Source organism: Chionomys nivalis, chromosome 25 (assembly GCF_950005125.1).
Source record: "Chionomys nivalis chromosome 25, mChiNiv1.1, whole genome shotgun sequence".
NCBI classification, from domain to species: domain Eukaryota; kingdom Metazoa; phylum Chordata; class Mammalia; order Rodentia; family Cricetidae; genus Chionomys; species Chionomys nivalis.
In genome coordinates, this window is record NC_080110.1 from 6753302 (window position 1) to 6779038 (window position 25737).

The window sequence follows — 25737 nt, forward strand, 5'->3', positions numbered from 1 at the left end:
ACCCAAGCACTCCAGCTGTAGCGCCAAGCTCTGCCCGCAGCCTGCTGGTCCCCTGTTCTCTCCTGTTGTACCTCACTTTCTCATCCCATCCTGCCACGCATGCTCCTGTTCCCTAATGTTAGTAAAAATAAATATTCAAGAAAAATAAACTCCAGACCTGGAGAGCTGGCTCAGTGGTTAAGAAGAGCACTTCCTGCTCTGACAGAGGACAGGGTGTAGTTTCCAGCACTCACATGGTAACTCAAAATGGTGTGTAACTCCAGCTCCGTGAGATGCAATTCTGGCCTTCGTGGGCATGCACACACATGGAATACATACAGATATATACTCAGGCAAACACTAAAATATATAAAATATTATAAAGTTGTTTTTTATATAGTTTTTCGAGACAAGGTTTCTCTGTAGTTTTGGAGCCTGTCCTGGAACTAGCTCTTGTAGACCAGGCTGGCCTCGAACTCACAAAGATCCGCCTGCCTCTGCCTCCCAAGTGCTGGGATTAAAGGCGTGCGCCACCACCGCCCGGCTAAAAATAAAGTTTTTAAAAAGAAAAGGAAAGTCCAACAGATCAGATTATCATAAAGCCTTTCCTAGAAACTATTAAGGCTAGAGGTATAGTTGTTCAGTGTTAGAGCACTGGGCTCGCAAGCTCAAGACCCTGGGTCTGATCCTGAGGACCACCACCGGGAAAAACAGATTACTGCAGATTGTGTTTTTGATCTAAGAGCAAATGAGAGGCTCTAAAATAATACAAGAATCATTTAGAGGATGGTTTATCCTCTGCTACAATAGGGTTTCTGTCCTCTCCACGCCTATCTCTCAAGAGAATCTCAGGGCAAGAGTGACCATTTGCCACACTGATCCCAGTGACATGTTTTCTCTGGCCACTGCCCTTGCCACCCCTTTTAGCCACAATTCACTGTCACTCAGCTGCTCACAATGGTATCTCCCAGGAAGGGCTACCATCCAGCTGTGCTGCAGGGGTCAGCCATCATGAAGACAATCTCTTGGGTGAAGGGAGCGTCCTTCCTGTGGCCAGCACTCACGATGCCACCCCTACTTCCAAGGCTTCTCTATCAGGGTGGTACCAGCTGAATGGACTTCTGCTCAGAGGCCACTGGCTCAGTAGCGCTGACCTCCTGGATGGCAACATCCCTTAGGTCACCTGCTAGCTCTCTTACAAGTGCTCGGAGGCTTTAAGTACCTTTCCTATGCCATGGGACCCCTGGGACTGGTCAGTCTGAGGTAAGCTGTTCGAATCTCCAGCAATGTAGCTATTCTAATATTATCAACACAATCCTTCCTTCTCCAGGACTAGTGAGTATTCAAAAACAACTGGACAGATGTGTGAGTAAGCGAATTGGTGAGCAGGAGTGCCTCAGTATGGGAAGTCCAGCTCCCGCCACCTCTGATGACTGAGACTCCTTCGCTTAAGATGATTCTTGTTCTTCCAAAGACCCTACTTTCCTTCCCCTGGAAAAAAATGCTTCAGTTAGTATGTTCACCTCTTGTTCCCCTATCAGACACATCCAAATTACTATGGTGAACAAGCTAAAGTTTGTCTTTGTGGGATTCTCAAGACCCCAAGGGAAGTGATCACAGACAGCAAGAGAGAAACAAGGTTAATAAAGGAGGTTATTTCTTTTTAAATAGTATATAATTTAATTCTAAGTACTGGCATATCCAAACCTCAACTCAAGAGTCATGTATTTATTCAACTAATGCCTAGCAGGCATCTGTTAGAACCAATTACTCCTGACCCTGTACCCAAAATACAAACAGAAAAAAGAAAAGGATGAGTCCAACCAAAACCATCTTTCCAACACTGTCTAAAGCAGACTCACTTGTAGGCCTCTTATGTTGTCAACTGCAAGGACCATCATTTCATTCTCTTGAAACACGACGTCTATTTCCTGCTTTAACACTACGGCAGAGTTCTTGCATACCTTCTTCGTCTCCCAGACCTGAGTAAGAGATAAAGAAACTAAAATAACAATATATTACCAGTCCTCCCTGATATACTGTAAAGACGACTCTCAGTTTCAAAGCAAGACAAAAAATTATAATTCAAAATTAAAATGCCTAGGATAGAAAAAAATCACCTGTTAGGCTATACAACAGCAATAAATATTTATTAACACGTCCTATAGTAAAAAATAGTCACTATTACATGAGTTGTTGGCTCTGCAACCAAAATGTTTCTGTGACATTTGAGAGGTCAGCCCAGTGCTATTTGAGGGTGAGGACTGGCTGACTCCCATCTACAATCGACACAGAGCTTACAGTAGAATGCGATGATGATGGATGCGTAGACAAGCTGTGCTTTACTGCAGCTCTCTTCCTCTTCCAGAAAGAAGCACTGAGCTCATCTATCGTCTAGCTCAGGTCTAGGAAGAGGGCACAGTAAGTAGCCTTTCCTGGACCTAACATGTCATGCTCTCTTCCTATTATGAGGATTAGTAAATCAGTACATGTACAGTACTTTGCATGATGTATAACAAAGAGTAGCATTAAATAAACTTTAGTTATGATTTGTACAAAGCACTGTATTGGATGTTACCAGCACCAACTAGGATTCCTAGACTCAAACAGCTGGATGTTATTCTAAAATATGTAAATAAATCAGGGGGCAATGGGATACTGGAAATAGAGAGTAAAATCAAATCGATATTTTAAGACATCAATCCACAGGCATCAATCCAAAGTGACACAGAATTACATAACCTTAAGGGAGACAGATAATCCCCTAAACAAAGAGGGCTTGAACAGACCTTAGGATGGTAGAGAAAGGAAGGAATTCCGAGCATGTGAGGTAATATATGTAAGGAAAGGAACAGAAGCAAGGCATTTGGGAAACACTATCTACAGGGATAAACTGAAGGACAGACAGAGCCAGCGAGATCACACTGTGGAGGAGCTGAATGGTACACTTAGAAGGAGCTATTTACTCTGATGAACAAGAGTCACTATCTGTATCTGAGCAAAAATGACGTAACCAGAAATGGGTGTGTCTCAAAATAATAGTGAGACTGTACTGTACATAATACAATATCTTAGACACGTCATGTAGTCAAGTAAGAAAGAAAACACAGCAGAGCCTAGTACCAGAGAGGGAACAGATGATGAGGATCTGAATATGGACAGTAGGAATGGGAAAGCAGAGATAAATGACAACTAAATTAAAAGGTACAATATACGAGTGACGAGAATCACCGCATAATTAAACAGGAGAACTAAGAGGGAAAAGTTAGACATCTTCCCAGATCAGTTTACTCACTGGACTCTACCCAGCACCTGGCCCTATGAACAGCCAATGAACAAGATGAACAAGACTGATCACAAGCAGTCACTTTTCTGGGATAAATAAGTGCATAGTAGTTTCTTAATTTACCTCCCCTAATACTTCCCAGCAATTTATTTCTCTATAAATTTAGTTTAAATGAGCCAGGCAGTGGTGGCACATGCCATTATCCCCAGCACTCAGGAGATAGAGGCCAGCCTGGTCTGTAGAGTACATTCCAGACATCTAGGGCAACACAGAGAAACCCTGTCTCGAAAACAAAAACAAAAAACAAATAAATGTTTAAAATGAAAATCTCAATATTTCTCACCCGTATTGTTTGGTCATCAGAAGCCGTCAAAAATGATGACCCATCAGGAGAAAACATCACACCATGAACCCAACTTAAATGTCCTCTGCAATCAGCTACCTTTAAGCGTGAATCTATATTCCACAACTATAGGATAAACAAAGAATACAGTTTAATGTAACAAGAACATTCAAAATAAGGATGACACAGCAATACTATTTCTACAAATAAAGCCTCAAAACACATTATCAAAATTTAAAAATGGCTTATGCATAAGATTATTTATTATATAATTACATTTTTAATAGTAAATAAACAAAGATAACAAAAATTGCCATGTGGGTATAGGTCAATTGGTACATCTCACATTTAGTGAACATAAGGCCCTGGGTTCAGGCCACAACACATACACACACACACACACACACACACACATTCACACAAAAAGCCATGAACATATACATAAGGAAAACACCTTGAAAGCAGCAGGAAAACTAAATAAATATACTATAATTAATCACATAATGGAATACTATGCAAAATGGAATAAGAAAAATACTGCCGAATAACTTAAGCTCTATGATGTACTGTTAACAGAAAAAAATGAAGAATATATATTACCTTTTATTTAGGAATTAAATGTATGAAATGCTCAAAGAATAGATAAAAACTTTTTTTTAAGAACTACAAAATCTGGGAATGTGGTTTGACTAGTGAAGGTTTACCTAGCATGCACAAAAGGGCTCCATCTCTAATATCATATAAAACCCAACAAGATGGCAAAGGATCAAAGTTCAGGACCATTCCTGGCTACATAGTGAATTTGAGGCCAGCCTGGGCTACATGAGACCCTGTCTTTAAAAAAAAGAGAAGAATAAATATATATATAGATGGCTATAAACATGCATGTGCATAGAAATCTGCCTAGATATATAAAAAGATGCTGCCTGTGAGATGGAAAATGAGGGAAGGAAAGAGGTCACGATGACTGTTGTAGGAGGCCGCTTGTTCGTTTCCGGCTGCTCAGCCCTGAAATAATGTCACAGAAATAGTATTATTTGCAATACTGTTTGGTCAATAGCTTAAGCATATTTCTGGCTAACTCATATATTAAATTAACCCATCTCCATTCATCTGTAAAGTTCCAGTATCTGTCCATGGCGGGGCTATATGGCTTCTCTCTGACTCGGCCCTTCTTTCTCCCAGCATTCAGTTTAGTTTTCCACGCCTAGCTCTATTCTACCCTCTCAGAACAAGCTGGTTTCTTTATTAACCAACGGTATTCACAGCATACAGAGGGGAATCCCACATCAGATGACAATGAGATTTCTCTGAAAATGACTTACTATAATGCTTGGAATCTGGAATCATGTACATGTTTTATCTTTTTTAATCAATCTAAAAATAACAGGATGAACATAAGCAGCTTCCATATAAAGATTATTTCTCTCTAATACTGTCATCCAACCTTCATTTGAACTGGCTGCAAAGCCCTGCAATAAATGAGCACACTAATTGTAGCATGTCCACGTTTCTCTTTTTATCCATGCTTATTACAAATTGTGGGAGTCTGCCACCATCCTTGCTGCATTCTGGGTTCTGCTGTACTTTCCTCAGACATATTTCAGTCTAATGAAGTACCACATGCGCCTGCGTGCCCTTCATTACACTTTGAATTACAGGCCTACTTTATGATTGCAGAATTAGCATGGACAAAGTAAGTGCCCAATGCATTTCACTTGCTGAGTTCCAGTTACAAAATGATTATGAAAAGTCTGCCTTATCTCTAGAATCTAAACTCGAAAATGCAGCAAAAAGGGACAGAAATTCAAGCGATCCACAGGTGCACTCTCAAGAGTCCCCCTCCTCTCTCTCTTTAACTGCACCTATCACATCTGTCACCTGGAGCTTCCTTACATTCCAAGAAGGAAGAGATTCCATTCTTTCCTGGACCTTTCTAAGAATGACAGAGGTAAGGATCTTAGAAATGAGGGGGAACTGACCATGAAATTCACCAGGAAGTGCCAAGTTGTAAACAAGAACAAGGAATTTGTAAGAATCACTCCCTCTGTTTGTGCATGGCAATGACAGGGCTACCATCTCACCCTACTCAAAGGATCTAAGAATCTGAATTAACTGATTTTAAAGAGAATAGCATTGGGGCGGGAGAGATGGCTCAATGGGTAAGAGCACTTTCCGTGCAAGCGTGAAGACCCAGGTTCAGACACTCAAGCATGGCCGTTTGTGCCTGTCATCACAACATTTAGGGGTAACAACAGCTGAATCCCAAAACTCCATGGCCAGCTGCCAGCCAACAGCCAGTGAGAGAGCCTTTCTTAAAGAAATAAAGAGAGAAGAGATTAAGGCCTCTGCATGTGCTTGAACAGGTGCACACACATGCACACACACACACACACACACACACACACACACACACACACACGGTAAAACTAAAAGAAATGCCCTATCTTATAACCTAGAAAACCAATGATCATTCCTATTGCTAGATATTCAATAAATGCTTGATAAACAGTTCTCCCATTCCACCACTGTAAAATCATGTCTTCAGCCACATTAAAATAATTTGGCTAGTCATATAATTGAACATCTCAAAGCTACATGTCATTAGGCTATGAAGAAACCACAACTGTACAAGAAAGCATCCTCAGCAGTAAGGGCTTAGGTAGCCCATTCTTTGTCATGCTTGGCTCTCTAGAGACCACATTCCATTGAATAAGCTCAACTACTCACCTCCACACAGTACTGGGACAGGGCAACCACCGCCAAATGGTCATAGGGGGAGAAGTCACAGTACTGGATGGTGCAGTGATGGCCTGTGTGGATCTCTGCCAATAGGTCACTAGTATGAATATCAAAGAGCTGTCAAAATAAAAAGATAGCTATAAAAACAAAACAGCCTAAATAACACCCACGCTGAATCTAAATTTATTTTTAAAAGATGTTCCTCATATCTCAGATGTAAAATGTAAGTCCTGAAAACCTATAGTTACTGATACTGGCATAAATGCTGATAGCTACATAGGCATGAATTGCTATATATATCATTTTTAAAATATAGCTCATCTCGAAAGCTATCTTCTATAGAGGAAAGTTCATCACAGATAATCTCTCAAGCTGGCCTAGAGAGAAACCACCTTTGTGAATGCATGAACAGAAACAAAGAAGTCAAGTTAGCACAGTGCAGTTCTCCCTGGGGCTTCTGATCCGAGGGAGAAAATGTATATCCAGGAGCAAAGTCGGTCAAAATAATATAAAGCAAAGGCCTGCAAAAATAAAATATAAGCTCAACCAATTCTATTTCTCTCCAGAGCTATCAAATCATTCCATTACAATTAATCACTTTCCCATTTTTGAACCAAAAAGGCTTTTTTTAATCAATATAACCTTCATTTCAATTCTTAAATGATTTTCAAATGTTGAATATATTCTTCCAAAGGCTTTGCCAAATAGTAAGACTATGTATACTTCATACACACATACAGTATATTGATACAGTCTAGTTATTTAAGACCGAACCTAGACAGTCCTCAGGAACAAAACAAAAGCTTCCAGTGGGAGCCATAAAGAGGTTTAGCGAATGCACAGCACAGGGACACATGCCGATGCCAAGAAGCACAGCAGGGAAGGCCAAAAACAAACAACGGGAATCATATTTAAATGTCTCCCAGGGCAGGTTGTTCTTAAAAATCAGTGGCTAAGAATAACAGAAAAAAATGGCAAATGTGAAACAGGAACTGTCCCAGCTGGGGATGACAGAAGAGAGAGGGTCCGACAGGAGCAGACTAACAATACGAGATCTGAAAGAAGGGGAGGAAGAGGGGAACTGGAGTGAAAAACTGAGGCCTACAGGCAAGGGCAATTCTAAGGCAATCATTTCAGGATGATGAATAGGGATCCAGTCAATAGGCTTTAAAACACGCAGACAGAACACTGTATACATAAATACATAATAAATAAATAAATAAATAAATAAATAAATAAATAAATGCAAATCAAGCTGCCACTTCACACCTACTCAATGGCTCTAAATTTCTAAAGGCAAGTAGGTAAGATGTTTAGTGGAATCCAGCAACAGGTGTTTCTGAGGACTGGAGAAGCTAATGCAGTTGTAAACTGCTCGTAGAAAAGGAAGCAATATGGCCACTGTGGGAAAGTCCACCTCCTCCGAGATTACCAGAGTGATCTGGCAACTCCATTAGGACTTGACAAAAATCTTATTAAAGTCGGGTCCCAAACAGATGCTGTGTCCACGTCTACTGCAGCATCATTCACGACACCTAAGAGGTGGAAGGAAGCAGGAGCCCGCACAGAAGGGTGAGCGGTGAGTATACACATACAGAGAGAAACGGTTTAGTTCTGACACATTCTACAACACAAATAAGCTTTTAAAACACTGTGCCCAAGGAAATGAGTCAGGCATAAATAAACCAAGCATTGTATAATTCCACTTGCACAGTCTCCAGAAGACGAATTCATGTGTCATGTTGTTAGTCACCAGGGAATGGAGATAGAGAATGGAGGATTATTAGCTGATTAGTGGTTAATGGGTTTCTGTCTGAGTGATGAAAGCCTTCAAAAACATACAGTGGCAACTAGGCAGTGTGGCATGTGCCTTTAATCCCAGCACTTGGGAGGCAGGGGGATCTCTTAGTTTGAGGCCAGCCTGGTCTACAGAGTAAGTTCCAGGACAGCCAGACCTGACCTTCAAAGAGAAATTCTGCAAAAAAAGAAGAGAGAGAGAGAGAGAGAGAGAGAGAGAGAGAGAGAGAGAGAGAGAGAGAAACTGTGGTAATGGCTATACGACATTATGTATATAATTATAATGCCAATTATAACATTTAAAAATGGTTTGAAAAACTTTAATTCCAGCTACTGAGGAGGCTGAAGCAAGAGGTTTGCAAGTCTAGGGCAAGCCTAGGCTATACTAGTGTGTTCAAGGTCAGCCTGCGCAATTTAGCAAGATGCTATCTCAAAATAAAAATGAAAAAGAGCCGAGGTTGTAACTCAGTGAAGAAGTAAGTGCTTGCCTTTATCTTCAAGACTCAAACTTAGGGGCTGAAGAATTGGCTCAGAGGTTAAGAGCATTGCCTGCTCTTCCAAAGGTCCTGAGTTCAATTCCCAGCAACCACATGGTGGCTCACAACCATGTGCAATGGGGTCTGGTGCCCTCTTCTGGCCTGTAGGCATACACACAGACAGAATATTGTATACAGAATAAATAAATAAATAAATAAATAAATAAATAAATAAATAAATAACTCTAACTTAATACCCTAGTTATGGGTGGGGAGGAGTTTAAAATGGAAAATTTTACATTATATATCACAACAAAAATCAAATTTTTAATCTCTGAATTTTACAAATGCAATGATTGTTTTTAAAGATTTTCAACACACTTAAGACAAAAGGGAAGTATTTTTTTTCTTAGTTCCATGCTAAAGGGATATAAATCCACAAGCAACCAAGGACCCAGGTCCACAGTTATTAGACCAGTAAACAAGCACCCAGTCCCCCAGTGAGTTTATACATAAACAGACGGTCCCTTGAGTCATGTTGTCTAAAACAGTAATACCTACCAGTCGTGTCTTCTAAGATTAGCGTTAGGACGACTATCCATGAGCCATAAATCAGAGCTGGCCCTCCTCACAATCCAACTTTAGACAAACCACTGTGGCTACTCAGAGCTCAGCTCCCCCACTGTGACCACAGAGCTATAGCAATCTACCACATCTCTTGAGTGTTTATATTTTAACTTATGTATGCTGACGAGTACTCAGAACACACACACACACACAGCGTGAGATCTGAGAAGAGGAAGGTATTTTCTTACCATTTACTCTTTTGTATGTCTTAACCTACTTCATGAAAATCTCCTTGTCTCATTTAGATCTTAAGGAGCACTTCTCTCATTAGAGTCATCAAATCGGAAGAAGGACAAAAACAAAACAAAACTAAGAGGCTGGAGCGACGGCTCAGCAGGGCACTCACTGCCCTTCAAAATACACAAGTTTGGTTCCTTCAGGGGACCCAATGCCTCTGGCTTCAGCAGGCACCTCCACTCAGTCACATGTACACACCCACACCCCCACACAGACACAACATATACACATAACTAAAAATAAATCTTTTTTAAGTACTTTGAAAATCATCAAAATCAATTTTTTTGTTTTTATTTTAATTACTTTATTAATTATTTTACATCCCAGCTGCAGTTTCCCCTCTCTCCTCTCCTCCCAGCCCCTGCCCCCAATCCCCCTCTGTTCCCATCCTTTAATCCACACCCACTCCGTTTCTGCTCAGGAAAGGGCAGGTCTCCCATGGATATCAACAAAACATAGCATATTAAACTGCATTAAGAATAAGTGGCTAGGGGGCTGGAGAGATGGCTCAGAGGTTAAGAGCATTGCCTGCTCTTCCAAAGGTCCTGAGTTCAATTCCCGGCAACCACATGGTGGCTGACAACCATCTGTAATGAGAACTGGTGCCCTCTTCTGGCCTGCAGGCATACACACAGACAGAATATTGTATACATAATAAATAAATAAATATTTAAAAAAAAAAAAAAGAATAAGTGGCTGGGCAGTGGTGGCACACGCCTTTAATCCCAGCACTCGGGAGGCAGTGGCAGGTAAATCTCTGTGAGTTCGAGGCCAGCCTGGTCTATGGAGTAAGTTCCAAGACAGGCTCCAAAGCTTGTTTCTACAAAAAGAAGAAGCAGCACTTCCTCATGCATTAAGGCTGGGCGAGGAGCCCTAGTACTGAGTAAGGAGCAGGGTCTCAAAAGTCGGTAAAGAGTTAGAACAGTCACTGTTCCCACAGCTGGGGACACAAGAGGACCGAGCTACAAGAAGGGCTCATGCGGGAGGTTCCCGATCTCCCTGAGAAGGGGAAATAGAAGAGATTTCATGAGTGGACTGAGGGAGGGTGGGGACAGGAACATAAGCGATCAGATTGGTGGGGGGAGTACTTAAAGAGACTACTAGAAGCAGGAGGGGGCTTTGGGGATGAGGTAAAAACTTAGCACAAGGGAATCTCCCAGGAATCTACAAGGATGACCGCAGTTAAGACGCCTAGCAATAGTGGGTATTTTAATTATTTTAAGTGACGAAGAAAGTATTCTGTTTCAAATAAACTGAAGTGGAGCTAGAAAAATGGCTCAGCAGTGAAAAGCAATGGTTACTCTTCCAAAGGACCTGGGTTCAATTCCAAGCACCATATGGCAGCTGACAATTATCTGTAACTATAGTTCCAGGGGATTCAGCACCCTCTTCTGGCCTCAACAGGCACTGCACACACATGATGCAAAAACACACACAGCCAAAGCACCCATGCACATAAAATAAAGAAGTAAAAAATACCGCATTGGAGGAACACTGACCTGACATTACGAACTGTTGAAGCAGTGTTTGGCTTTAAGCAGCTGTTTCACACTGTCTTTCTTGGGAAAATAAACAGTATCTCTGACTGCTTCTCACAAGGCCTTCCGTATCCCCCAGAGCACAGGGCTCCAGAGAATCACGAGCTGTTGGGAAGCCTGCTCCAATCACAGAGCCACACCAGAAAGTGGAAACTGTTCCGTCAGAGTGAAGTAAGATGGCCTGACTTACGAGAATTTTGTTTTTGGCCGCCACTAAGATTTCAGAGCCGTCTGCAGACCAGGAACAACATTTCACCATGACTTCCACGTCCTCTTGAGGGTCTTCTGAACTCAGGAAGAACCGCTTCACGTTAATGCTTTTCTTCTCGTTTGCTGATCTCACTTCCCAAAGCTGTTTTCAAAACAACACAATCGCTTTACTCCCAACCCACACCTCTGGAATTGAACTAGATTACATGTCACACAAACGTACTCTCCTAATGAAATTTTTTACAAATATCCGACTTTTTATGAGGTTTTAAATTAAGAAGTCCAGATTACATTTCACACCGAAGTTAACTGAGCTGCACACAGTTTGGCACACCTGTAATGCTAGTGCTTTGCGGCTGAGGCAGGAGGATCATGTGTTTGAAGCCAGCCTGGGCTACATGAGATGTCATCTCAAAAGGAACTGGGCCTGGTACGGTGTGGAGTGGCTGAATACGGTGTGAACAGTGAGAGGCCTAGGAGAAGCCTCACGGCTGGCAGCTGCTGCCCTCTGCTGGGCATGAGCTGAGCTTCAAGTCTATCACAAGCGCAGCAGGAAACTGTTCTGCCCAGGGCCTGGTAGGCATCCAGAGATAGAGACCCCAGAGGGAGGAACGGCTATCCTGAGAGGAAGCAAGGCTTCTGCTGTGCTTGGTGGGGCTACGCAGTGCTGCAGAGCTAACCAGCTCCTGAGAAAGGGAGCACGAGGTACACTAAGCCTTTATTCTAGAGCAGTTAGACAAGTTCGACAAGCAACAGCCTCTGAAAAGATAGCTGTTCTCTCTGCTCTCTCAGACTGGGAGCAAGGTCCTGGCTTCACAAGCACTACCATGTCCCAGACCAAGGGCTGGCCACACACACACACACACACACACACACACACACAAAGCTGTCCACCCCCAACACTTCACCCGGGGACAACTGCAGCTCCACCGTGTGAAATAAAACAGGAGACACTGGGGTTATCCTTCCTAACACACGGGAAAGAAAGCAGGCGAGACGGCTCAGTGGTGGGCGAAAACACCGGCTGCCAAGTCTACAACCTAAATTCAAGCTCGAGGACCCTCAGGATGAAGGGAGAAGTGGCTTCCCCCAAGCTGTTCTCTGAGCTTCAAACACTTCATGAACACACACACACGAGTAAAGTAATTTTTGGACACATCATACAAAATCAAGAAATTATACTGTAAACAGGACAAACGAGGCACGATTGCTTAGGTTTAGGAAAATAAATAAATATATTTATTAACTGACACAGCTGAATCTCACTACATCCACTTCTCCACCTAACTCAGTCCCTCGCCAGCCATGATAAAATCTCACACATCGGGAGATGGCCCAGACCACACCACTGCATTCTGAGGAGACCACCGACTGTACCCAGGGTCCCTGTGAGCTCTAAGCCCTTGTGCGCTTTAACTAACAATCTTTAAATAAAACATTTTAAAATGTTTTCTCATTAAGGTCCAAAGAAGCACAAGCTTGTCAACATGATGCCGTATCACAAGCTTAGGGAAAATCCCAGAGCCTTTGGGGCGTAAAATGCTTTTACAGCTCTCATTCCCTCAGACGGGAAAAGCTCCACCAGGCTTTGGCCTTGACATGCTGTTATCTAGCATCGCTTTGCAGGACCTCGGCTTTCTGCGCGTCACTGTGCGAAGCAGCCAGTGACACGGACTTAACAGCACCGTGGGGAAGCCATCATCAACACAGACAGCTCTCCCCAAGAGTGTAGCGATGCCTGTCCCCACTGCTGGTGACACTCACACGTGAATACTAGAAGTCAATCACCTGTCTCTGAGCAACACGACATTCAAATTTCTCAGCTCGGGATTTTGCACTGACCACGCTGCTGGGACCTGCCTATGTGTCCATCAGCTGAAGGCTCGCCATAGGAATGTACGCATGCTTCTGACGAATGGGGGCGGAAGCAGAGACTCCTGACTGGCCACGTGCTGAGAAACAAGACACTCAGACCACACCCTCTAAGGCCGAGGGAACACAGCAGATAAGGGAGTGGAAAGAATGCAACAGCCAGAAGACAGGGAGAAAAGCAGCAAAATGCCATCTTCTGGGCTCTGCAGCCAGCAATCACAACATCTGCAGCAAAGGCCTGCACTGAATCTGCACAAGAATGGACGTGCAGGCCAATAAAACGGCTCAGCTGGAAGAGCAGAAATCCGACAGCACGAGCTCACTCTCTGGAATCAACTGTGTAACAAGCAGAGAAACAACTCCTACAAGTTGGCCTCTGGCTGCATGTGTGTGCACTGCTGCCCACGTGCACATCCTAAGGCCTAGTACAGTACCCAACACATAGTACTTGCAATGTAATATATGCCTAAAGTTAAGAATTTAAATATTAGATTACATACCATTCAAAAATAACAGTAGGTCAGAGAGTCATAGAAGCTGAAGAAAAAGGTTCTTTTCTACAGGTAAATAACGAGGCTATCGTTTAGATCTAGAAACTGCAAAAGTCTTATGAGCTGAAGGTATGGCTCCCCGTCTGCGGCACTGTATCAGGAGGTTTGGAGCCTTAAGAATGGGGGGGGGGAGGCAGAGGCAGGTGGATCTCTGTGAGTTCGAGACCAGCCTGGTCTACAAGAGCTAGTTCCAGGACAGGCTCCAAAACCACAGAGAAACCCTGTCTCGAAAAACCAAAAAAAAAAAAAAAAAAGAATGGGGGGGGCACTAGGGCTGGAGAGATGGCTCAGCAGTTAAGAGCACTGGCTGACCTTCCAGAGGTCATGAGTTCTATTCCCAGCAACCACGTGCTGGCTCACAATCATCTATAGTGGGATCGATGCCCTCTTCTGGCATAAAGGTGAACCAAGCAGATAGCACTCATTCATAATAATCTTTTTTAAAAAGATTTAAAAAGAAAATAACTTTAAAAAAAAAAAGAGGGGCCTAGAGGAAACCAAGTTAGGAAGGTGACGGTGGGACCCCAGCTCCTTCCTGTCTCCCTGTTTGCTTCCATGACACCGTTTAGGTATGCAGTTGCTTTCAGCACACACTCCCCGCCGAGACAACAGGGTCAGGACCAAACCTCTGAAGCTGCAAGCAAAGACAGACCTTCCCTCCTTCAGGCTGCTGATCTCAGGTATTGTATCAGAGTTCAGGAACATTATGAACACCAAAAGAAACTTATACCTAAGCCAAATCATAAGGATTCCTCTAAACGTAGACCCCTCTACTCTGTGCAAAAGCTTACCTTTAACGTCCCGTCAGCTGAGCAACTGGCCAACAGCTCGTCGTCCGGGGAAAACCTGCAGTGGCTGACTGAATTTGTATGGCCAAACATAGTATTGCGGCATTCTTTTTGATTCAGGTCCCAGAGCTATTTGGAAAGAAAAAGAAGACATGTAAAAACTAGCCAGTACTGGAGAGACTGGTGTGGTGAAGACACCTACAGTTCCAAGTACTGTTGAAGGCTGAACGACAAAGGTCACTGGAAGCTCCAAAGTTCTAGAGCAGCCCAGGCATCTGGCCCCTTTAAAATTATAATTAAGGCAGAAGGAGGAAGTGGAGACTGGAATAGGTGGTTCCAACGTTAGTGAGAGGGAGATCTGGGCCTGTATATGTGAATCACAATGGCAAAGGATAGATCTTGAAATATATACTAAATGGGGGCTAGAGAGCATTTGCTGCTCTCCCAGAAGACCCAAGCTCAGTTCCTAGCATACATACCGGAAGCTCACAACAGTTTGTAATGCCAGTGCCAGAGAATTCAGGGTCCCCTTCTCTGGCCTTCATTTGCACCCACACACTCACACATCCACACAATTAAAATTAATTTAAAAAGAGAAAAAATATGAATCTAAACTAAACAAGGAAAGCCAGTAATTGTACTCAGTTCTTCCTCTTCATCTGAGGTTTTGGTTGTAGGCTGATGTTCAGTTCACAGCAACACAAAGGTGTCACACACAAAGATAAACTTGTGATTAATAACAGGGCAACTTCCTGATCAGCATCTCAATCCACTACAGGACTTAAGGCCTGGGGAGGCTTTTAGTCCGAACACTAAATCAACTGAACAATTGTTGTTTACTTCTAACAAGGTGGTTTAGAATCATCATATTTAACTGGCTACAAGAATCAGTAAGCACTGTGTAAATTATATCCCTACTTTCAAATGCTAGGTTATGAAAATGGTCTAAGCAAAATTCACATTTTTCTAGGACTTCCCAAACCTTGAGATAACTAACTAGACTAAAAGCTATTAACAGTCCTAAAGACTTCAAAACCTATACCATACTATAGGAAATACAGGGGTTAAAAGATCAAGTCAAGTAACGCTCCAGTAAGCCACTCAAGAAATCAGAGAGAGACGGTCCATGAGACAAGTAATTCTATTTGTCTAGGAAACCAACAGTATGAAAAGGAAATGCAAGAAAAAAGAGTTTTTAGCAGAATAAAATGGACAACCACCAAGTGTCAATTTTATTTGGATTCTGATTCTAATAATACGGTAGAAAGTATAGGTTTGAGACCACATATAAGAAAATTAACACAGGGGGCTGGAGAGATGGCTCAGTGGCTAAGAGCATTGCCTGCTCTTCCAAAGGTCCTGAGTTCAATTCCCAGCAACCACATGGTGGCTCACAACCATCTGTAAAGAGGTCTGGCGCCCTCTTCTGGCCTTCAGACAAACACACAGACAGAATATTGTATACATAATAAATAAATATTAAAAAAAAAAAGAAAGAAAATTAACCCAAGCCAGATATATAAAGTTCTTGCATAATGCAGTGTCCTGAGTCAATCCCTAACAGCAGGGTCAAAAATAAGGAACTAACATGAACAGCAGGGTGCAGTGGTGGTGCACACCTTTAATACCAGCACTCAGGAGGCAGAGGTAGGCGGATCTCTGTCAGTTCGAGGCCAGCCTGGTCCACTTGAGAAATCAAAGGAGACGCCCTGGAGTGTCACAAAGTCATCTGCGTCATTTTCATAGCCACACTCACTTTGAGGAAGAAGTCGCTTGAGCCGGTGGCCAAGAGGAGGTGATTGCTTTTGTTGGTGAAATGGCAGCAGTTGACTTGCTCTGAGTGCTCGTCATAGGTGTGCACCAGCTTCCCAGTCGCAGAATCCCAAATCTGAAGAGGACAAAGGAAATAGAATACATTATTTCCAAAATAACACAGAAAGAAAGAGCAAACAGACATCACTCTGCAGGTGATATCCCCTATGAGGACAGACATCCCCACTAAGCATGACATTGTGAATCTCCTTCCTATTTGCTAAATATGAGGAAATTCTCCTTACTTTAAAAAGTTAATCACAAAGAGCCAGACATGGAGGCGCACACCTTTAATTAATCCCGGCACTCAGGAGGCAGAGGCAGGCAGAGCTCTATGAATCGCAGGCCAACCTGGTCTACAGTGAGTTCTGGAACAGCCAGGGCTACAGAGTAAGACCCTGTCTCAAAAAAAAAAAAAAAAAAAAAAAAAAAGATTTCCCATGTTTATGTGACAGCAGCAAAGAAGTGGAGCCCGGGGCTAGAGCAGATGTCAGTGTGCTATCGGTAACTCTAGAGACGCTTTCTGTTGGTTTGCCTTGTCTAACTTTGATGTGATGATTTTTGTTTTATCTTATTTTATTTTGTTATGTTTTGTTGTTATCTTAGAAGCCTGCTCTTTTCTAATGAGGTACAGAAAGGGAGCCAGGTGGTGGTGGCGCACGCTTTTAATCCCAGCACTCGGGAGGCAGAGGCAGGCAGATCTCTGTGAGTTCGAGACCAGCCTGATCTACAAGAGCTAGTTCCAGGACAGGCTCCAAAGCCACAGAGAAACCCTGTCTCGAAAAACCAAAAAAAAAAAAAAAAAGAAAGAAAAGAGATACAGAAAGGGAGTAGATCCGGATGGAAAAGGAGGTGGGAAGGAACTGGGTGGAGTAGAGGGGAGGGAAATATTCTTTAAATAATAAAAAAAGATTTGGGCTTAATGATTTAAGAGTACATACTACTTCTCCAGAAGATGCAAGTTCAGTTCCCAGCATCCATTTTAGGAGGCTGATAAATGTCTATTAACTCCAGCTCCATGGGAACCAAAGCCCTTTTCTGGACTCTGCAGGCACACCACACACACACACACACACACAACTAAACAAAAATAAACCAGAAAAAGAAGATGAACTGTTGCAACTTCCATTCAAGACAAAAATGTTTTTCTATCTTAATTTATTTTTATGTCTGTAAGTATTCTGCCTGTATGTGCACCGGGCAGGTACACGCAGTGTCCACAGGAGTCCCCGGGAACTGGAGTGACAGGGGTTATGAGAGGCCACGTGGGCGCTCGGCCAGGCAGTGAGAGCTCTTAACCACGGTGCCTCAGCCCAGCACCGTACCTTGACTTTTTTATCCACTGAGCAGGTTGCTATGTAACTGTCATCCGAGGAGAATGCACAGCAAAGCACTTCGTCTTCGTGAGCTTTGACCTCAAGAAGTTTCTCTCCTGTCTCGGCTTTGAACACCTGCGCGACAACAGGAAGTCTTTTTCACTGTAAAACACTCATCTATAGGGCATCATTTATGAAAACACATCTCTGAAAGTTCTTAATCACTGTTATTTTCAAAACAGAAATGAAAGTTAAGAAAATGACTCAAAATCAGAATCTGTCAGAATTCCTAAGTGTAAGCATAAACAGAAGTACCCGGGGAAAGACAGCCTGCTACTACACAGAGAGGACCAGGAGGTGAGTGACCACCCACCAAGCCGGGCACCCCTCTCTCTAGACCCTCCACACTGGGGCAAGACCCCGGGCCCCTCCCCCACCTGCCTCGGCTTCTTTAGGCAGCCAGCAGGTGAGTTTCCTGCAGGTAGGCTGCTCCAACACCCCCACCCCATCCATCCCCATCCATCGGGCCCTGCAGATGCTAAGTGTTGTTAAATGTCACTAAAAAGAAGTGGTGAGATACAGCTTCAGGTCTCGGGGTTACATTGACAAAGTCTAAACAATCAAAAATGCTTTCTTTAGGGATGAAAAAAAAAAACAAGGCTATAGATATAGTTTAGTAATAGAGTACTCCCCAACAGGCACAAGACCCTGGGTTCCATCCCCTGCACTATCAGGGGAATTTTTTTAAGGCCAAAATTTTTTTTTTTTTTTTTGGTTTTTTCGAGACAGGGTTTCTCTGTGGTTTTGGAGCCTGTCCTGGAACTAGCTCTTGTAGACCAGGCTGGTCTCGAACTCACAGAGATCCGCCTGCCTCTGCCTCCCAAGTGCTGGGATTAAAGGCGTGCGCCACCACCGCCCGGCTAGCCAAAATTAATATAATTAGTAATCAAGTAATAGAGAAATGAGTATACAGCTATGACCATGAAAGTCTCAAGCTATTCTGAGTATAAAGGCTGTACCGGTCTGATTCTGTTTTCTCAGTATGCAGGCAGGGAACAAATGCAGGGGAAAGGCACTCATTCATTCGCTTGTATTTTCCACAAAGTGAGCAATAAAGCACCTCTGGCAGTAATCTAGTCTATCTCCCACGACAGCCCGAAGTCTGTCTCAGTCTTGGACAATCTGTTCAGCCAAGGGCTTTCGGTGGACTTCTACTTGCTGATGGCATCGGCCTGTCTGTTAAGAACTGTTGTCTTGGGCTGGAGAGATGGCTCAGAGGTTAAGAGCACTGCCTGCTCTTCCAAAGGTCCTGAGTTCAATTCCCAGCAACCACATGGTGGCTCACAACTCTCTGTAATGAGATCTGGTGCCCTCTTCTGGCCTGCAGGCATACACACAGACAGAATATTGTATACATAATAAATAAATAAATATTTAAAAAAAAAAAAAACTGTTGTCTTCTCATTGCCTGTAACTGGCAAATGGATAGAGCCCAGGTAAAGAGTTCCTCAACGTCCCTGGCAAGCTTGAACTACTAAAAACAGCTACATCTTCGACATTCTGAAGAAGCTTCTAGATTCAGAGTTTTACTCTTCTTTACTTCTAAATTGCCATTTTCCTAACTTAGTATTTAAACATATTCTAATCTGCACAATTGGGCCACATGCCTCTTCCGGTTTTTCCCAAGAGATGTGCCTTACCTGTAAGGTTCTATCGGCTCCACAAGAAGCTACCCTCTGACCATCCTGAGAGAAGCATGCGTGGTAAACAGCGTCTGTGTGGGGGCGGACAACGAGGCGCGAGAGGTTCTTGATAGTTTTCTTGTTTCTAAACGCAGTGAGACATGAAGAGAAATTCAGTGACTGAGGATAAAAGTCATGTTTTCTTTCAATACTAAGTGTCTTTTAACATGGCTGTATTTCTCCCACATACAAAATTCTTGGATTACTAACTGCAAATGACAGTACAGAACACCTAAAGAACAAGGTAATCCAACGGAAGTGACGTTTCTAAGAGAAGTACTATCTTACATCAAGTCACCTGGTATGTGTCACAAATGTCACCAGCGAGTTAAGAGAAATCTGCATGATCAAACACATGCCACTTTCTATTTTTCCTTTAAAAATAAAAAGGATTTTACTTATGTGTGGTTTGCATGCATGCATATCTGGGCACCGTGTACATATAACGACCACAAAGGTCAGAAAAGGCATCATATCCCCTAGAACTGAAGCTACAGATGGTTGGGAACTAAACCAGGTTCTCTGCAGCAAGTGTTCTTAGCCACCGACCCATCTCTCCAGTCCCTCTATTTTCTTTTGATATATTAATGTAATATATGTAAGCATAGCTTTTTTAAGAAACACTTTTAAAATTAAAGAAACCTTGAAGAATGAAACTCACACTATACATGACAATCACCCACCATTATGATAACAGACTTTTAAACATTTTCCTCTAACTCCACTCAAAATGGGGCTGAGCCATCAGCCAGGCACCTTTACTCCCGGCTCTGAGGAGGCAGAACAGGCACTTCTCTGTGAGTTCAAGGCCAGCCTGGTCAACAAAGCAAGTTCCTGGACAGTCAGAGCTGTTATACAGAGAAACCCTGGCATGAAAAACAAACAAACAAAAACTGGGTCACCTCTTCTCCCTGTAAACAGCCTCTTTCCAGATATGGGAGCGGAGCGGGTGGGACTGCAAAGATGCTCAGCAGATAAGAGAGCCGACCGCTCCTGCAGAGAACTCAGGTTTGGTTCCTAGTGCCCACAGCAGATGGCTTACAATCACTTGGACATACTTTACATATATAACACATCTTTTTCTTTTCATATTTTTGTTTGTTTGTTTGTTTTTCAAGACAGGGCTTCTCAGTGTTACAGTTCTGGCTGTCCGGGAACTCATTTTGTAGAACAGACAGATCCGCCTACCTCTTCCTCCTAAGTGCTGGGATTAAAGGCGTGTGCCACCATGCCCAGCTAAATAACACATTTTTTTTAATTAAAAAAAAAATGACATGAAGAATCAGGCTGGGGAAATGCCTCAGCAAGCTGACAGGAGTTTGGATCCCAGAGTCCATCAAGATGCTAGGGCATGGCAGCTCACCTATGATTCCAGCCTCAGAAGGCAGAGACAACACAAGATTCTACAGAGCAAACTGTCAGCAAGATCGGTCCTATTAGGGAGCCTTGTTTGAGTGAGAGATCCTGCCTCAAAGAATTAGAAGAAGAAGCCGGGCAGTGGTGATGCACGCCTTTAATCCCAGCACTTGGGAGACAGAGGCAGGTGGATCTCTGTGAGTTCGAGGCCAGCCTGGTCTACAGAGTATGATTCAGGATAGGCTCCAAAGCTATCCTGGAAGATTCCTGGTCTTCCATATCCACAAGCCGACACATGCCATGCATGCGCACCACACATACAAACATGTATACACTCATGGATGCACACCATAACACATATAATCATGAAAAGAAAAAAAGACTGGAAAATGCTTTTTTTTAAAAGATATGGAAGAATTAAATTAAATTCATTAAATAAAATCTCTACGGCAAAGAAAAGTAAAAGTGACTTTATAGGCATCATCTCATCTAAATTAAAGTAGTATTTCCTTCAAAGGACTATTATCTCCATTTCACACAGGAGAAAGTAAAGTGTGGTTCGTTCAAAGATCATAAACGACAATGTTTTAGTATGGAGATGCAAACCTAGGTCTGAGGCTCCAAGTCTATCGTCATCACTACCACTAGATGACAGCAGCATTTGACATTAATATTTAGGATGACATCTTCGCCCACTTCTAGGATCTGTGACGATGGAATTATTTTCTCCTATGCTTACTTCTCTGGAACTTTCCACCAAGCTAGAACACTTAACAAGTTTCTAAAGTAGTTAAATCTCATGGGGTGTGTTTATTCACCACCAGGAAAAGAACGATTAATAACGGAGTCTGTTCTCTCCAACAACTCACATCCACTCCAGGTAAAGCCGTCCACTGTCCACCTCCTGCTTGGCCTGCAGCTTTGCTTGTTGATAGACTTCGGAAGTTTCTGGCTCACAGAGGCCCAGCTGTACAATGTTAGGAAATGGCTGCCGTCCAAGAAGGTGTCCATTTAAAGACAAAAACTCTTGAAAATTCTCACAGACTGCACAGTCCTAGGGTAAACTGAAATCTGTTAGACACATAGCCAGAGCAAAACCTGACATCTTTTTCCTTCTATGATCTTGATATTTTAAAATCTAAATGAAATATTCTCTGCATGAACTAAAATGTAACAGCCAACCACTAGGCAATAAATGCAGTTATACAATGTACGTGTGCGCTCTCGCTCTCTCTCTCTCTCTCTCTCTCTCTCTCTCTCTCTGCCTCCTGGCTGTTGCTCACATGGAAGCTCATTGTCTCAACATGTAAGCTGACAGTCACGGCTTCAGCGGTGCCTCCTGCGTGCCTGCACGTTCATTGCCCTGATGGTCATGGACACGCCCTCTGAGACCGTAAGCAAGCCCCAGTTAAATGCTTCATTTTATAAATTGCCTTGGCGTCTCTTCACAGCAAGAGACAAGTACTTCAGACTGAAGTAGTTACCAGGGACTGGTATTGCAGGACAGGCTGCCCATACTGGATGTTGGAGAAGTACGGAAGACAATGGGACTCTGGGCTAGAGAAGCAGCTGAATGCCACGGCTGAACTGGCCATCCCAGTAGAAGCTTGAAAGACAGCAGTGCCGAGAGCAATGTGGACTATGGAAGGCCAACTCCACAAGTCTCGGAGTAGAACAATATTAGGAACTGGGTTGGAGTCTATTTTTAGATATTCTAGCAAAGAATGTAACTGTTTTCTTGTCTTGTCCTATAAATCTGCCTGAGGCTAAATTGAAGAGTTTTGGACTAATTTCATAAAGAGATTTCAAGAGAAAGTAGGGAAAAAGGAAATATTGAATCTAAAAATAAATAAATAGGGCTGGAGAGATGGCTCAGTGGTTAAGAGCATTGCCTGCTCTTCCAGAGGTCCTGAGTTCAATTCCCAGCAACCACATGGTGGCTCACAACCATCTGTAATAAGGTCTGGTGCCCTCTTCTGGCCTGCAGGCATACACACAGATAGACTATTGTATACATAACAAATAAATAAATATTTTTAAATAAATAAACAGTGATCCTCTACTGACTGTTAACTCAAGAGTAAAAAAAATCTCATTATCACCAGGTGGTACCGGCTCATGCCATTAAATTCCAGCACTCGGGAAGTAGAGGCAGACAGATCCCTGAGTTTGAGACCAGTCTGGTCTACAGAGTGAGTTTCAGGGCAGTCAGGCTACACAGAGAAACCCTGCCTTGAAAAAACAAAAAACAAAAACAAAAATAAATACTAAGTTTTCACGCTAATATGTACCTTTTCGTCCAATATATGTCTGTATTCCACAAATTCATGAATCAGATGGGCAGGGCCAACAAGTTCCGTTTTTGCTTTAATCCAATCCAGGGAAAACATTAATGCACGAAGTTCCTTAAAAATAAAGAAAAAATAGTAAGATGGGGCAAAAAAAAAAAAAAAAACGAGAATTTGAACTAGAGCCTCATTATCCCAATACTACTGAGAAACACTTTGCAGATATCCAAAATTTAAGGCCAGAGGAAAGACGGTAAAATGATAACATGATAAAATGGGCCCCAAATCTTAACTCAAAAGAAACTTTAGTTGTACAGAGGATTTAAACAGAAAACAGAAAAAAAAGTTTTGGGTTTTTTTTTTTTGGTTTTTTTTTTCTTTGTTTCGAGACAAGGTTTCTCTGTAACTTTGGAGCCTGTCCTGGAACTAGCTCTTGTAGACCAGGCTGGTCTCAAACTCACAGAGATCTACCTGCCTTTGTCTCCCAAGTGCTGGGATTAAAGGCGTGCGCCAACACCCGGCCAAACAGAAATTTAAAAAAAAATACAAGAGATCAGGTAAATTATTTTTGTAACTCTGAGGCACAGGAAATCTTCGCAATTGTGATACAAAAACGAAACATAAACACATGTACATGTGGTCACATGTGCAAATATACATACACAAACACAGGCATACACTTAACTAGATAAAAATTCAAATATTCTGTAGTAAAAAGCAATACATACATTAAAAAATATACAAATAAACATTACTATAACACATAAGAGTAGGGCTTAATATGATTCTTTATAGAAAACCATAATGAAACAATAAAAGATAAATGTCTACAAGGAAAAAAGAAAAGAAAAACCAGGCAGACGGTGAGCGACCTCAGATGTGGTGCCATACACCTAGACTCCTAGCACTCAAGGGGCTGAGGAAGGAGGACCACAAATATGATGCTAGCCTGAGCTGCACAGAAAGACCTAGTAAGGTAAAAGCAGAAAGAAAAGAATGAGAGCTAATTCACAAAATAAATGTATCTATGACCAATAATCAAAATTTTACCAGTAATCGAAGTGAAGGATTTACCACTTCTATAATGCTGAACTGCTAAGACTGAAGGAATGGGAAGAATACTGGCTACAGCTGGGCGGTGGTGACGCCTTTGATCCCAGCACTCAGGAGGAAGAAGCAGGTGGATCTCTGAGTTGGAGGCCAACCTGGTCTACACAATAAGTTCCAGGACAGTCAAGACTATACAGAAAACCCATGTCTTGAAAAACAAAACAAACAAACAAAAAGGAATATTGGCTATGATGAAACAAATGAACACTCTCATCCACTAGTGTAGTGACATAGTAGAGAACATTGTTCTACAAAGTGCTTTTGGGAAGGGAGAAAGGGAGGGAGGGAGAGAGGGAGGGAGGGAGGGAGGGTAAGAAAGAAAGAAAGGTAGAAAAATTAACAAACTGGTTTTCCAAAATGTTTATTTTTTAATAATATATATTATTTATTCTCTTAAAACTCTCCTACATCTAAACAATGCATCTTGACCATCTCCACTTCCACACCCTTTAGGTGTTCATAAACACATTTTCTTCCTAACTTCTAGCCTCCTTTTTTTTTTTTTAATAACACACTAAATCTAGTTAGTTCTGCTCATGTGGGTGAGTATGGGCCGTACCCGCAAAGCAAAGGGGCTCTTTCTTCCCTAGCCATCATCAACTACCAACCGCTCCTCAGTCAGGGGTGTGACCTCACTAGCCCCTCCCCATTCTGAGCTGGAATTTTTAAATGGCTTGATCCGTGCAGGTTTTATGCAGGTAAAGGTCATGCTATACCAATAGACAGCACTGCCTAGTGTAGCTGGTAGGCGTGACTTCAAAACCCATCTGTGTGCTGATTCCCAACTTTTATCCTTCGTCCATACTTCTCAGAATCCCACATCTATTTATCCAGCAGCTTACTCAGTACCTGCAATCAGATGTCTCAGGTAGGCATATCAGGATTAAGATACTCAATGTCAATTCCCAACCATCTTTTTTTTTTTTTGACTGTGTATTTCATGTCTTTCCAGTGTACACGCCTGTAGTCATCTTTGATGCTTCTCCTTCTGCTATAAAGCACATCACGTCTACCAGCAAATCGTGGATATTCCTTGTATCATTCCTTCCTTTGGTCTATGATTTGCTCATTGTCTTAATATAAATGCGTTGTTTCTCTTCCCCATTGTCTGCTCTTCCTACGGTTTAGACTCAATGGAGAACAATGCCACTCTCTAACAAGAACTCAGGAAGTACCCTGTGAAGGGGTGGATATCCTCTTTGCCCTCCATTTCCACATAGAGCTCACAAACAAATCCACACTGCAGACAAAGGGGATCTAGAGCCAAGAAGAGAAACTGATTCACTTGCTGCAGGCACTCAGATACCCCTTTTTTTTAATCACAAGAAAAAAATGGAAAAAAAATCTTACACAGACATATTTTCACTAATTGAAAAAAAAGTCTGGGGCTGGCAAGATGGCTCAAAGGGTAAAGTTGCTTCCCACCAAACCTGTCAACCTAATTCAATCCCTAGAACACATATCACGGAAGCAGAGAACCAACTCCCACAAGCTATTCTAACATCACCTGCACACCATGCCATGCATATACCCACACCCACACATACAAAATAAGGAAATGTAATAAATTTCATTTTTTAGATTCTAATAGGATAAAGCAAAACACCAAAGAAAAATTTTCCATAACATTTAACTATGTAAAAAGTCAAATATCCCGTAAAGTAGAA

General features: G+C 42.4%; 1 protein-coding gene across 1 annotated transcript in view; it reads right to left on the reverse strand.

The window, feature by feature from the left end:
* Apaf1 (apoptotic peptidase activating factor 1) overlaps positions 1–25737 on the reverse strand; it is a 68854-nt gene that overhangs the window by 22965 nt on the left and 20152 nt on the right. The window contains exons 11-20 of the mRNA XM_057758085.1: positions 22964–23077; positions 21542–21726; positions 19275–19401; positions 17584–17709; positions 16203–16334; positions 14450–14575; positions 11216–11377; positions 6339–6467; positions 3609–3734; positions 1842–1961 (exon numbers count right to left, since the gene is read on the reverse strand). Of these exons, the coding sequence (XP_057614068.1) occupies positions 1842–1961; positions 3609–3734; positions 6339–6467; positions 11216–11377; positions 14450–14575; positions 16203–16334; positions 17584–17709; positions 19275–19401; positions 21542–21726; positions 22964–23077 (1347 nt within the window). The remainder of the gene's footprint in view (positions 1–1841; positions 1962–3608; positions 3735–6338; positions 6468–11215; positions 11378–14449; positions 14576–16202; positions 16335–17583; positions 17710–19274; positions 19402–21541; positions 21727–22963; positions 23078–25737) is intronic.